The 15,604-nt window shown below is 39.5% G+C and overlaps 1 protein-coding gene across 1 annotated transcript in view; it reads left to right on the top strand.

The window, feature by feature from the left end:
- The window catches only part of LOC307172575 (NLR family CARD domain-containing protein 3-like), an 81,625-nt gene extending 69,920 nt beyond the window's left edge, over nucleotides 1-11,705 (top strand). The window contains exons 10-12 of the mRNA XM_079895078.1: nucleotides 63-236; nucleotides 9,524-9,697; nucleotides 11,020-11,705. Of these exons, the coding sequence (XP_079751204.1) occupies nucleotides 63-236; nucleotides 9,524-9,697; nucleotides 11,020-11,026 (355 nt within the window). The 3' untranslated portion in view covers nucleotides 11,027-11,705. The remainder of the gene's footprint in view (nucleotides 1-62; nucleotides 237-9,523; nucleotides 9,698-11,019) is intronic.
- The last annotated feature ends 3,899 nt before the right edge of the window (nucleotides 11,706-15,604 follow it).

Below are 15,604 nucleotides of genomic sequence, written 5' to 3'. Positions count from 1 at the left end.
TTTTTTTAAGTGTCATGTTTATATCTGGATAAAGACTTAATGTGTGTCATTGTTCTCTACAGGTTGTTAAAGTGTGGTGTGACAGATGAAGGTTGTGCTGCTCTGGCTTCAGCTTTAAGATCAAACCCCTCACACCTGAGAACACTGTATCTGTCTGGGAATACACTAGGAGACTCAGGAGTGAAGCTGTTCTCTGCTGGACTGGCGAATCCTCACTGTAAACTGGAGGAACTGGGGTAAGATTATCTCTACCATAAAGACTCAGAGTGAATAAGGACTGTACAGTAGATAGTGTATACAATATATCTTTGGTGTAAGCCCCATCTGGTGGTTCAGCGACAGATTCCAGCTTGAGCCGTCAGATCCTGCCGGCGGTAGAAGGCAGCGGTGAGGAGTCTCCCTGAAGAGGAACATTTACATCTTACTATATTATTGTCTCCCAAAAGAAAGTAAAACTAACAGTTAAATAAACCGGACGAACTACAAACTAGACAACAGTTGCAGGATACAGTGAAGAGGTTTTTTAGTTAATCAACTTGCCTTGTAATGCTTGTTGTTACGCTATTAAAAGATGAAGTGAACAGTGTTTGTCCGTTGTTGCGTTGATACTCCTGCTGTTCCTTCTGTTTCCCCTAGAGGCTCCGTGGTGTTCCGCTGGCTGCTGATTGTGGGTTGGGCAACCTCTATAAAGACGCCCTGTTTGACGTTCGGGCTCTCTCTCGCTCTCACTTCCCATCCGCTTCTGTCGGCAGACGGAGCACAGCTCCGTGGTGTCTCGCTGGCACGGCTCGTTATGTTCTTTGTTGAGGTTTTTGTGTCGATTTAATGATTTTGTTTGACAAGCACGTTCCCGATATGAGATTGAATTGTGTTGTTTTTTAGTTTATAATTTATATTTAGAGATGGTGGTATGGTGATGGGTTTTCATGTTATGTAGTTTAGGGTTAGTTTAGTGCAGCAGTTAGAGGACCCGGAAGACTCACAACAAACTTGTCTTTTGTTTCCAGTCGGGAGGTAGGCAAGTTTTACTTTCCTAACAGAGATGTGTGGTCAGGGTTTTTTTTCTGTTTTTTTTTTGTTACTTTCTTACCACCATGCTCTGTTTATATCATATCATTATACTTCATTAAATTAAGTTGATATGCACTGTCACCACGTCTCTATGGTTTTTGTATGTCATGTTGTACCATTTCAGTTCATTTGATGGTCTCGTAACATATAAATGGGGGCTCGTTTAGCCGGGTTTTGAACCATATTTGGCATTTTTTGGCATTTTTGAATAAGTCCGATTTTCCCTTTGTGAAAATCTTTTTTCTGTGGTGGTCGCACTGCGCGCTGTAAGTTCTCATCAGCTTGTTGTGATGGCCCTTTGCTCTTTTTGTGCCGTAGATTTTCGGTGATTTTTTTTTTTTTTGCATTTCCTCGACTTTTTGCTCGGTTAGGGAATTTTGTGTCACTCGCAATGTTTGATTTAGACGCGTTTATTCTTGCTCCTTCACAGGATGTTTTGTAACGCGCGATGACCTTGTTAGAATCGCTGGCCACTATAAGCTTGAGGTGAGTGGTAGCCCTTCCAAGGCTGAGCTTCAGGATAAGCTTATTGAAGATTTGCGAGAACTTGGAGTGTTTGGGAAAGCGTCTCCTTATGTATCTACGTCGCCTGTTCACGGTAAACGTCTTCCTATTGACCCTTCACCTTCACCTAGTAAAGCAGCACTAGAATTGAAATGTTTACAGTTAAGAGAAAAGGAAATTGAATGGGAACTAGGTTGGAGGCTGATAGACAGACAGCACAAGAACGAGAAAAAAGAGAACACGAATTGAGATTGAAAGATCTTGAGTTTGCGCAGGCATTACGAATTAAAGAACTTGAGCTGAAGGCCCGTGAAGCTGGTGTTCCATTCACGCCAGATCAATTTGACATAACTCGTAACATTCGCCTCGTTCCACCTTTTAATGAGAGCGAAGTTGATACGTTTTTTGCACATTTTGAGCGAGTAGCGACGACTTTTAAATGGCCCAAAGAAATTTGGACCATGACGTTGCAATGTGTTTTCACTGGAAAAGCGCAGGAAGCTTATTCCTCATTAACTCTTGAAGACGCAGCAGATTACGAAAAAGTCAAACATGCTGTTTTACGCATTTATGCTCTTATGCCAGAGGCTTATCGACAAAAGTTTCGTAGTTATCATAAACCTGAAGCTCTCACATATGTTGAGTATGTTAGAGAAATGCTATTTGATCGCTGGCTTAGTTCTCAAGATGTAACAACATTCCAATCTCTTCGTGATTTGATTATTCTTGAAGATTTTAAAAACGGTCTTCCTCAAACAGTCGCTACCCATGTTAGTGAGCATCAGAATCTGACTCCTGCTCGTCTCTTTGCCCGGTGAGTCTAGTGAGCGCTTAAAAATTCCGGTAAAAATTCTGTGTGATACTGGTGCCTCACAGAGCTTTATTTTACAAGATGTGTTGCCTTTCAGTAATAAGACTTTTACTGGTGATAGTATTCTTGTACGTGGATTCGAAATGGGTTATGTTAACGTCCCTCTGCATGAGATTTCTCTTAAGTCTGACTTAGGCGTACGCCCCTCCTTGCCTATTGAAAACGTAGCGGTGCTACTTGGTAACGATTTGTGTGGTGGAAAAGTCTTGCCATGCCTCATAGTGTCTCATGCATCTCTAAAAACATGTACTGATGACCTGTCAATTAACTTCCCCGAGGTTTTTCCCTCTAGCGTGGTTACTCGTGCCATGGCGAGAAACGAAAAAGAGAATGAAATTGAGGATCAATTTGATCTTAGTGATACTTTTATTGCTCGACCTTCACTCTCTAGCGATAGTGATTTACTTTTGAATTCTGCTTCACTGTCATTTCCTTCTGATGTTCCTAATTTATCTATGAGTCGAGAGCAGCTTATTAAGGAACAGAAAATTGACCCGTCTCTGTCTTCTCTCTTTTCAGAAGCTATGTCTGAAGAAGACATTGAGCATTCGCCGCACGGCTATTTTTTACGAGATGGCGTCCTAATGCGCAAGTGGAGACCTCTTATGGCCTCAGCGCAAGATGAGTGGAGAGTTCTCTTGCAAATCGTTGTTCTAGTCTCTTTTCGTGATAAAGTTTTGAGTTTAGCTCATGACCATTACTTTGCGGGTCATCTCTGCGTAAATAAGACCACTCACAGAATTTTAAGCCATTTTTTTTTTGGCCAGGTATTAAAAGAGATGTCATGTATGTCAGGTCACTGGTAAACCCAACCAGGTGATTCCGCCTGCGCCTTTACAGCCGATTCCTGTTACGTCTGAGCCCTTTGAACACATTATATTAGACTGTGTTGGCCCATTGCCTCGAACAAAGTCTGGGAATCAATGGTTATTCACCATAATATGTAGCTTGAATCGTTTTCCAGAGGCCATTTCGCTTCGTAAAATTACAGCCCCTGTCATCATTAAAGCCCTGATGGTTTTTTTCTCTCTTTTTGGCCTTCCGACAACCATTCAGACAGATCGCGGTACCAATTTTCTGTCCCATGTGTTTGCACAAGCTATGCGCCAGCTCGCGGTCCACCATGTTACATCCAGCCCGTATCATTCGCAAACTCAAGGTGCACTCGAGAGGTTCCATCAAACTTTGAAAAATATGCTCAAGTGTTTCTGCCTCGAGTTCCAGCGTGATTGGGATGAAGGTGTACCGCTTGCTCTTTTTGCTGTGCACGAGGTAGTACAAGAGAGTTTGGGTTTTAGCCCGTCGGAACTTGTTTTCGGGCACACGGTTAGTGGGCCTTTAAAGCTGTTGAAAGAGTCGTGGCTCGCTGAGCCTTAAGAGTATCTCAGTTTGTCTGATTATGTGTCCAACATGCATAATAGGCTCAGTCGTGCATGTCAGTTGGCTAAGGACAATTTAGGTTTCTGTCAGAAGAGAATGAAGCAGAGGTTTGATCAGAGGGCTGTTTCTCGAAGTTTCAGTCCTGGTGATAAAGTTCTTGTGTTGATTCCTGTGATGGGCTCTGCTTTGCAGGCTCGTTACAGCGGGCCTTATCGTGTTGAACGGCGAGTGAATGATTTGAATTATGTCACCTCTACTCCAGATCGAAGGAGAAAGACCACACTATGCCATATTAACCATTTGAAGTTGTATTGTGATCGAGGAGAAGGTTCAATTTCTGAACTCAAATCTCCTTGCACTTCAAATGTCAGAAATGATGATGCTCATGCAACGGAAGTGGCGTTGTCCAAGAAGTGTGGTGCTGAAGTTGTTTCTTCGCTGGTGGTTACAGCAGAAGCTGAAAATGTGTCTCCGCCGGTACAACCGGGTGCTGTGGCGAGTGCTTTGTTGGAAGATGAGGGTCGTACTCCATCGGCTGAGGCTATTGAAGGGAGAATGAAGAATTCTGAGGTTCTTAATGACCTAGATTCATTTTTGTCTAGTTTATCCACATTAGAATGTAATGACTTAATCTCCTTGATTAAACAACATGAGAGTTTGTTTCCTGATGTGCCTCGTCGTACAATGGTAATTGAACATGACATTGATGTGGGGTCCACATTAGTGTTGTCACGATACCAAAATTATTGTTTCGATACCGATACCCAGTCAAGTATTGCGATTTCGATACTTTTCGATACTTTTCCTGAAAAGGGAGAAACACTCTCAAATATCATTGCTGTGCTTTATTTTAAAACCGGGACAACATTCTAATCATATAACACACTAATAAATGAACATATGAACAGCAGATATATTAAACATTTGAACAAAATATGAAATATCAAAATATAAAAAATAAATTAGAGCAATGACATTCAAGGTAAAAAAATATATAAATTTTGCAGCATTATCTCATTTATCATAAGAAACATAAGAGTTACCAGTAATAACTGATTCTGAACTTTGAATAAAAATATGAACAGCGGTATTAAACAATGTTTAGGCTAATATTGGTAACATATGATAAGCCTCATTGGTGATATATTTGACATATGGGGAGAGAGTTGTGGAAGGCCTACTTCATGTTAAACATAAATATATAGCAGCAAAGACAACGTCTGCAGTGTTGACGGCAAAATAGGCTACAGAATATTCCGTTCTGTATTGAGAGGTGCAATATTTGAAAATCGATAATATTTTTTTTTAATTACATTTATATTGTATTTATGTCAAAACCTAGAGACTTTCAAACATCAAAATGTAATTTATTAATATGTATTCGTGTCAAAATGACATAGAAACATATTTTCCTATTGTATTTTGCCTGAAAACGCTTCCAACACGCTTGCGTGTCGCGTGAAAAATAGGCGTCGGTTCTATTTCTGGCATGCACGCGCTTTCCGCGCGTCTGCACCTGAGACTCGTGTGTCACGCAGGCAGCTGAAATAAAAACGGACACGCCACGCAGCCAGTGTGTCGCCGGCCGGAACGCGGTCATTCTTAGAAGTATCGATACTAATACATTTAGGAATTAGGAATACTTTTGAAGTATCGGTGCACCGTGCAACAGAGCAAGGTAGGCAACGTACTTTCATATGTCACTCCTCGCGTCATCTTTTTCTACGAGTCGTGGACCACTTGTGCTCGCACATGCAGCCATCTCGCTGTAGTGTTTTGTCACATGACACTGACAGCGGCAGGTTCTTTGCTGCGTGCGTCAGGAAAAAACACAGACGTCCATAGGGAGGCGTTTTTTTTTTTTGTTTTTTTTAAAGTATCGATACTGATAAGTTTAGGTATCGTGATGTTTTTAATTTCCGAGTATCGCGATACTTTTGAAGTATCGGTACACCGTGCAACACTAGTCCACATGCCCAATCAAACAGCATCCTTATCGCACAAACCCACATAAAAGGTTGTTGTTTCAGAGTGAGGTAAAATTCATGTTGGAAAATGGCATTGCAGAATCTAGGGTAACACTTTACTTGAAGGGGTGTGCATAAGACTGACATGACACCGTCACAATCATGACATAACACATGTCATGAATATGAAGGAGGTTTTATGCATGTTTATGACAACTGTCATTAAGTGTCATTCGCTCAATTATGACATTTTTTAATGCAAATATGACATTGTGTGAGATGTCTTTGTTATGGCAACTTGACATTACTAAGACAACACAACATTTCATAAATATGTCATAAACATGACATAGCAGATTAATTATCAAACTAAATAAACCACTTAGCTTTATGGGTTAACATTTCATTAAACTGTCATGTGGTTGGTTTTGACATTGGCTGTCATGAAGCCATTATAACATTTTAATGACAAATTAAATTTGTACCACTGTAGTTGAGGTCAAGAAAAACATTCATGACACAGTTATAATGGCCTCATGACAGCCAATGTCAAAACCAACCACCTGACAGTTTAATGAAATGTTAACCCATAAAGCTAAGTGGTTTCTTAAGTTTGATAATTAATCTGCTATGTCATGTTTATGACATATTTATGACAATTTATGTTGTCTTGGTAATGTCAAGTTGTCAAGACACTGACAGGTTATGATGTATTGGTTTATGTCAAGTTGTCATAACAAAGACATCTCAAACAATGTCATATTTGCATTAAAAATGTCATAATTGAGCGAATGACACTTAATGACTGTTGTCATAAACATGCATAAGACCTCCTTCATATTTATGACATCTGCCATGTCATGATTATGAAGGTGTCATGTCAGTCTTATGCACACCCCTTTAAGTAAAGTGTTACCGAATCTAGTAATAGCCCATGGAGTTCGCCATGTTTACTTGCTCCAAAGAGTGATGGTTCCATGCGTTTTTAGAACCGATTTTAGAACCGACCATGCACCGATTTTAGAAGGGTGAATGCCGTTACAAAACCTGACAGCTACCCATTACCGCGTATTGACGATTGTGTTGATCGCCTGGGTTCAGCTGTATTTGTTCGTAAAATCGACCTGTTGAAGGGTTACTGGCAAATTCTGCTGACATTTTGTGCCAAAGAAATCTCAGCCTTTGTGACGCCAGATCACTTTCTACAGTATACCGCCATGGCCTTTGGCCTTCGTAACGCTCCCGCCGCCTTTCAAATGGTTAATCAACGGGGTTCTTGATGGTGTGCCTAATTGCGAGGCCTATTTGGATGATTTGGTGATCCATAGTGCCACCTGGCCTTCGCATATGGCCCATCTTTCAACTGTGTTTTGCAGGCTATCGGAAGCTAATTTAACCATTAACCTGGCTAAATGTGAGTTTGGCCAGGCTACTGTGATATATCTGGGTAAAGTGGTTGGCCGTGGGCAGGTGCGCCCTGTCCAGTCTAAAGTTAAGGCGATTTTGAATTATCCTCCTCCAACCACCCGCCGCGAACACCGTCGCTTTCTTGGCATGGTAGGTTACTATCAGTCATTTTGCAAAAATTTCTCTGCCTTTGCCTCGCCCCTCACTGATTTGCTCAGTTCGAAGTGACCTACAACTGGACTCCACGGAGTCAAGCTGCTTTCGAGTCTGTTAAAGCACTGCTGACTACTGCTACTGTGCTAGCCGCTCCTGATTTTCCCTGCCTTTTTCCATCGCTGTTGATGCGAGTGACTTGGGAGCAGGAGCTGTTCTTTTGCAACAGGACAGGGATGGTCTTGAACAACCTGTCTGTTTCTTTTCGCGCAAATTTAACCGTCATCAGCGTGCTTACTCGACTATAGAAAAGGAAGCCCTTGCTCTTGTGCTTGCGTTCCAGCACTTTGAGGTTTATGTTGGAGGTGCTGCATGTCCGGTTGTGGTATAAACAGATCACAACCCCTTGGTTTTTCTCGATCGCATGCGCAATTGTAACCAGCGCTTAATGCGGTGGAGTTTGATTCTGCAAGGTTATAACTTGGAGATTAGGCACATTCGAGGACATGACAATGTAGTTGCAGATGCTTTGTCTCGGGCTTGTTGGGAATATCATTGTAAATAAATTGTGGGATATATATCATGTATTTTTTGCACATTAATTTTTTTTCTCTGTTTTTTCTGTTTCAGTTTAGCAGGGTTTTGGAGCCATTGCTGAATGCTAATGTTTGTAAATATGTTCATTTGTAAATATTTATTAATTACATTGTCAATTTAAACCCCCAATTTATTTTTTTTAAGGGTGGGGGTGTTACGCTATTAAGAGTGAAGTGAACAGTGTTTGTCCGTTGTTGCGTTGATGCTGTTCCTTCTGTTTCCCCTAGAGGCTCCGTGTGTCACAGTGTCTGGTTGGTGTTCCCTGGTTTTCCCCTAGAGGTCTCTCTTCCCTATTTTGTCATCCTTACGTCATGAACTGCATTTCCCATAATCCCTGCCTGGACTCATTCTGATCATTGCACTCATCTGTTTCTTATCACCTTGTTAGTTTCTGTGTATATATACCCTGTCTGTTTAGTGTTTGTCACGGAGTCCTTGTTGGCACGTCACTTCTGAGGTCTGTTTTCACGCTTGTTCTTGTTTGTGTTTCTTGTTTATGGACTGTTTATATGGATTTTGACCCCTGCCTGGATGACTACGATTTTGGATTATACTTAATAAATAATACTGCTTTTGGATCTACCCTTTTCCTGTGTGTGTTCCGTGACACCGTGGTGTTCCGCTGGCTGCTGATTGTGGGTTGGGCAACCTCTATAAAGACGCCCTGTTTGACGTTCGGGCTCTCTCTCACTCTCACTTCCCATCCGCTTCTGCCGGCAGACGGAGCGCAGCTCCGTGGTGTCTCGCTGGCACGGCTCGTTATGTTCTTTGTTGAGGTTTTTGTGTCGATTTAATGATTTTGTTTGACAAACACGTTCCCGGTATGAGATCGAATTGTGTTGTTTTTTAGTTTATAATTTATATTTAGAGATAGTGGTATGGTGATGGGTTTTCATGTTATGTAGTTTAGGGTTAGTTTAGTGCAGCAGTTAGAGGACCCGGAAGACTTACAACAAACTTGTCTTTTGTTTCTAGTCGGGAGGTAGGCAAGTTTCACTTTCCTAACAGAGATGTGTGGTCAGGGTTTTTTTTTCTGTTTGTTTTATGTTACTTTATTACCACCATGCTCTGTTTATGTCAAATCATTATACTTCATTAAATTAAGTTGATATGCACTGTCACCGCGTCTCTATGGTTTTTGTATGTTATGTTGTACCATTTCAGTTCATTTGATGGTCTCGTAACATATGCAAACAGACGCTTGTAAAAGCGTGAGCATTGCCTCAAAATGTGTGTGTGCAGCTGAAAAAAGGGAAGTGGTGTGTGTTTCACCTGAACCAGGGCTGTCACCATATCAGATTTATTACTACATGCCTGAGCACGCGCACACACACACACACACACACACACACACACACGTTGGGTTTCCATGTTTTATGGGGACTTTCCATAGAAATAATGATTTTTATACTGTACAAACTCTAAAGTCAATCCCCTAATCCTAACTGATGTATTTTCACAGATGTGAACTAATGAATATTTGTATATATTTCATATTGACAGCATTATGTTATTTATAAGTGTCATGTTTATCTCTGGATATAGGCTTAATGTGTGTCATTGTTCTCTACAGGTTGAGTGAGTGTGGTGTGACAGATGAAGGTTGTGCTGCTCTGGCTTCAGCTCTGAGATCAAACCCCTCACACTTGAGATATCTGAATCTGTCTGATAATAAACTAGGAGACTCAGGAGTGAAGCTGTTAAAGGATCTGGAGGATGATCCACATTATAAACTGGAGACACTATTGTAAGAATAGTTTTTGAAGGTTTTCATCATCATATTTTCATTTAAAATTCAAATAGCTGATTTACTCACTAGAAATATGAAAATTGTAGACTAGAAAATAAATCGTACCAGGTTCAGTAACAACGTATGTGTGTGTGTGTTTGTGTGTGTGTGTGTGTGTGTGTGTGTGTGAATATTTTGTCTGAGACTTAAATTCAACTTCAGTTTCTGTAGGTCTCTGAACTTTAAACTTTGTTTAATATGAGTTTAATTCTACTCATACTATTTTGTGAAAATAATATTAATGTTATTTTCAGCTTTTCCCCTTTAATTGTCTCTATAGGCATCTTTACACAGCCGAGTTAAGGCTGCTCTAAAGCGGCTCTGTGTCTGCTTAAAAGTTCTGTGTAAAGAAACAATGCCGCATAAAAGCAGACTTAAAATATGATGGGTCTGACCCACCTCAGCCCCTAGTATCAAAGATGACTCTGATATTGTTTTGTTCAGTGTAAATGAACGCAATCTTGTGTCACTCTAAACTACGTCATTGTCATGACAACCAAACGCACAGTGCGAGAATCAAGAAGCGGAAGACTAAACATATCGGCCTAGCTCCATATTGTTTTAACCAAATTAAAAAATGTAAGCCAACAAGGGACAATAAAGTAAAAGTGTCCTGTACTCACATCGTGAAGCAAACCACCAAAATAACAGTCCGTTGACGTGTGTAATCAATTGGCGTTCACCGTTTGTAATCTTCCTTTGAAGAGACTGGCAGATCAACGTGCCGATACATTTCTCTCAGATACGCTAAATGCTTATTCGCCATCACTGTGTGATATTATATTCCAAAAATCATCTTCTTGAGGACGATATTTCACCCACACACGACCTGCCTGAAACGCTAGCGACAGCAGAATTGTTCTTTTGGGCTCTTTGAAAAAAATTAAAAATCCTGCGGTGATCGACCCACTGTAATAATTCATGATATATTTGTAGCATTTGTTCCATCTGGAACAATTTTATTTAGAAATAGAAAATAGCTATCAGTCCCACAGAATATGCCTTATGTGTGTGATAATCTGAGATTTGGGTTGTTATTAACTGATATTAAATGTGTAGTGAGTGTAATGATCATTTCTGCTGGTTTTGTATCAGCTGTCCGTTGTGTGAAAGTGACCTTTCATGTGCTTTTGATTTTGTAAAGTGACTTTGAGCATCAGATAGAAGCGATATGATCATGTTTGAGAATGAATTAATATAGATTTAGTTTTCTTATGAAAAGATGTGACAGATGTAATATCTCATTCTGCATATGTGACTGTTTGTGTGTTTTATTTTAGGTTATAGGTGACAGTCTGATCTTGTGATGATCATCTGATGGTGAATAAGGATCCACTACAGAGACTCACAGTCAACAGAATCAACAGAGACTGAAGATACAGTGACTTCACTGTTATAAATTAAGACTTCATTTTATTTGTATAAATGCACAGTAACTCAAAAAGCTCGGAGTTTTGTTACAGAATAAATAAAGAGCCTGAATATCTCTGTGTTTGTGTTGTACCAGCAGAGGGAGACAAAGACTAATGAAAAATTATTTTTTACATAATAATAATAAGAAAAAACAATTCAAGCTCACTTTTGGAAAACAATGGAAGCTTGAGTTTATACATCATGTTTTTAATAATAGTTGTATTACATTTGTATTAAAGGGGTCATATGATGCGTTTTCATGTTTTCTTTTTCTTTAGTGTGTTCTGTTGCTGTTTTTGCATGTATAAGATCTACAAACTTACAAAGCTCAAAGTCTCCTACAAAAGATTTTGGTGCTCGAGCCTCTTTTTCAGAATGAATCAAAAGTGCCCCTCTCAAACAAATATCAATGATAATATTGTGGTCAATAAAACAAAATGCATTCGATTATAATTAACATGACAATGTGAACAAAACTAACAACGAATTAATATTTTTTCCAAAGTGTTGACAACTTAGTGTTAACTAATAATTGTTATAAACTGGTACTACCAACAAAATATTAGTGCATTTCTGGAACTGGGTGTCGTTACACTACATCCTTATGCATCGCTTTCTGCCAGGACTTTTACATGCTTTTCTCAACTCAGTGAAGTGACCTCGACGTCCGGGGGGGCTGTACGAAGATGCCGGGTTGAGAAGTCGTGTTTTCTGAAGCTCGTTATAGTTGTTCCCAAAAGTTAGATTGAAGTGAGTAGCTCCAACTGACTTGACACGCGATGACTTCACAAAAACTGATTAAACCTGCCAAACTTAAACTAGACCCCAAAGGGAAAGATCTGTTGCCTAATATTGAAAAGAATGTTGAGGCCAGAGAAATGGAGCACGACTACACAATGGAGGTCTCTGTAAACAGTAAAAGAGAATGTGCAGAGGGCTCTCTTCCTGCAACCCCAAGTAAAAATCCTGCGGGTGCAAATTTTAAAAATAGAATAACTCGGTGTAGGCAACACCGATTTTTATTGTTGTTCTCTGTATTGACAGCACTCCAAATGTACAATAAAATGAGCTCAATGTTAAAATTGACCGGAGTTCTCCTTTAAGGAGAGGGTGAGAGAACAGGAAAGCTATAGAATGAGATGGTGTCTCCGTATCAAAGGCATAGAAGAAAAAAAAGATGAAGATATCAGATCACATGTCATTCAGATTCTCAGTAAGTTTGCACCTGAGATGGAGGCAAAGATGGAAGAGGCGGTTGACATCGTTCATAGGCTGGGAAGAAGGATGGACAATAAAAACATAAATGTCATCGCGCTGTTCACTCAAAGTCGGGTGAAGGATGAAATCTGGCGTAGAAGCAAAAATTCTCCTATTTGCAAGGTGGAAGCAGTTCGATTCGCGGAGATGCTCCCTCGAGAGGATTTGGAAGACAGATGAAAGCTGTGGCCTCAAATTGATCAAGCAAGGAGGGCAGGAAAGTTTGCTTTCTTTCGCGGCCCATATGGCTTCATTGAAGGACGACGGACTGACATTGATGGATGAAATTATACATTTCTATGTGTCAGTCAAGTTGTTGTAAACTTTTCAATGGGACACTAGAGCTCTATCTGAAAGTCACGGTTCATATAGTGACTGAGTGAGCTTACAAGAGGTGGTTCGATTTGTGGTTTTATAGTTCTCTTTCAGTTTTTTTTTTTTTTTTTTTTTTTTTAGCGTAATGATTACGATTTTTGGTTCTATAAATGTTAGGGGCTTAAAGGAAAGCAGTTTTTCTTTTTTGTAAAGGGCAGAAAGCTTTTTTGTTTACAAGAGACTCATTCTTCGGACTCGGATGCATCTTTCTGGACTAATGAAGGGGGAAAAGAGGTTTTTCAGCCATGGTTGATGATGGTACTGATAATTGATGGTATTTTTTTTTTCATTCTAATTAATATTTATGGCTTTAACAATGCAGCTCAAAACCAGAAATATCCTAATATGATAAAAGTGCGAGACCCATCTGATAATGTTTTAGTAGGAGGGGACTGGAATATGGTTCCTGATGAGTGGAAAGATAAATGGGCTCCCAGACTTAACATGTAAGTGTTGATTTTTTGATTACAGAAAATAATTTGAGTGATGTTTGGCGACATTTAAATTGTTGAATATTTTTTATGGTTTAAACAAAATGGGGAGACCAAATCTATAATTGATTATTGGATGGTCAGTGACAACATTCTAAAATATGTTTCAAAATCTAAAATTTCTAAAGCTCCATTAATGGATCATAGTAGATCTTGTTTTAGAGCCCACAACTTAGCAATTTAGAAACAAAGGTCATTGGAAGTTCAATGCCTTCCTCTTACAAAATGAAGAATTCTGCAATAAAATTAAGGAATTGATAAGAGATATAGAGATAAATGATTCTTTTGATTGTAATATAAGTAAATGGGAATTTCTAAAATTTAACATTCGAGAATTTTCCATTGGTTTCTCTAAGAAACTAATAAAAGAAAAAAGAGACATTAAAGAAGACATGTTGTACTCCAAAATATCCCCAGAACTGAGACAGCTCTCCTTAGAAGGTTATGATTACTGTGATAAAACATGTACAAATAGAGTCATCAGAAGTTTTATTTTACAGGCTTATTACCCAAACCCAATTAGACAGGAATATGTGTTAAAAGATTGAAATAAAAAAATACGGTCTTTTCCCCTCCCTCCTAAAGCTAAGGAGATGAACTTCAAAATTTTAAAAGAGATTTATCCTACTAATTAATTTTTAAGATTGAAATTTAATCTTGATGTGAATAATTGTGTCTTTTGTGAAACAAATATTGAAAATTTAGAGCATGTCTTCTTTTGTTGTGATATGGTGCAACCCTTTTGGAGTGAGGTGCAGAATTGGTTAAGATCTAGGAGGGTTGAAATCCCACCCCTCACGGTGAAGTTGATTAGGTTTGGTGTTTGTCTGGAAAAAAAGATTGTGATTTTGTTATTATTATTAATTTCTCGTTATGTTTTGGAAAGTTTTTCATTCATAAATGCAAATGGTTTAAATCTAAACCCAACTTTAATCAGTGGATGAATGAGGTTAAACTCTTATGCAAATCTTTAAAGTCCCTGTAAAGGCAATTCTAAAAAAAAATTCTAAACACATTATAAATGTTAGAAATGTATTGCTAAACCATATTACAAAGACTGTGCACTGTGAAGTACTGAATTGTGGAGTTAGACCGTTAACAGTTTTTCACCGTTGCTGTGTTCCGGATTTTTTGGGCGGGGCTAAAACGGGGGCTCGATGACGCACTGGAGCCCCTGAGCTCCTGGACACGCCCCTACTTGATGACGCACCTGAGCCCCTGAGCTCCTGGACACACCCCTACTTGATGACGCACTGGAGCCCATTCGCATCAGTTTGCCGATCGCGAGTTACTGTCAGTACTATTAGTTACTACATCCTACAGTTTGCTAGCTAGCTATGCCTTCGTCACGGAAATGCGTACTACCTGGATGCGATCACGAACAAAACAGATCGGTGTCCTTATTTAAATTTCCGAAAAACTATCATATCAACAAGAGGTGGATTAATTTTGTTAAGAGCAACCTTGATGGAGAGCTGAGGATCACCGCCAAAACCCGCCTCTGTAGTAGGGTCCCGTCCCGCGTAGCGCGTGCGCGCACAGCGTTTGAAGCCCAATTCATGCGTCCCGCAAATTGAGACCGTGTCACGCATAATCTATGCTTGCTCAAAAAAAAGTTGGTCGCTCTATATATCCTCGAGCCCCAGGCAGCCAAACGAACATTACTTGACAGTTCAGCACGCTATTGTTGCAACACCCACCCCTCAGTTGAACTGCTGACTAGGTTGTTGTCAACTTTTTCGTTGTTGTCATGACAGCGCACGTACGCGCATACCAGACACACTGGGAAGGAACTTTTAGATGCGCGCTTTCCAATTCGAAAAATGGAGAAAGAGTCTGAGAGAGGCACCGCCATCATCAATTAAAAAGAGAAGGTGTGGGTACAAGAAAGACTGGGAAAATGAATATTTGTGGCTGAAAGGTGTTGAGGGGGATACCGAGAGGGCTTTTTGTGACCTTTGCAAAACGTCCTTCTCAATCGGACATGGAGGGGAATACGATGTCAATCGTATTTTTTTTTAAATACTTTTTTTTTATTATTACTGTTCCTGTGGTGTTGAGCAACTACAATTCCTGTTAATCCTATAATTTTATATTATAATTTATTTAAAGTGAATAAATTGTAATGAAAAATAAATAAATAAATTTAAATAGTAAATCTTAAGTAGAAGTGCATCTGTCAATTCATTGAATGTTCAAAATATTATGAATCTTTATTTAGAAAAATACACATTGGTTGGCCTATTCATGAGCATACATCAGCAATTACACGTTAAGGGGAATAGGGCATTATTAATATACCATGTAAGGTGGTATGTGCTAGAAATGG

Source organism: Squalius cephalus (assembly GCF_949319135.1).
Source record: "Squalius cephalus genome assembly, chromosome: 15".
Lineage (NCBI taxonomy): Eukaryota > Metazoa > Chordata > Actinopteri > Cypriniformes > Leuciscidae > Squalius > Squalius cephalus.
Note: the sequence above shows the minus strand (reverse complement) of the source record. Positions and strands in the feature narration are given on the sequence as shown.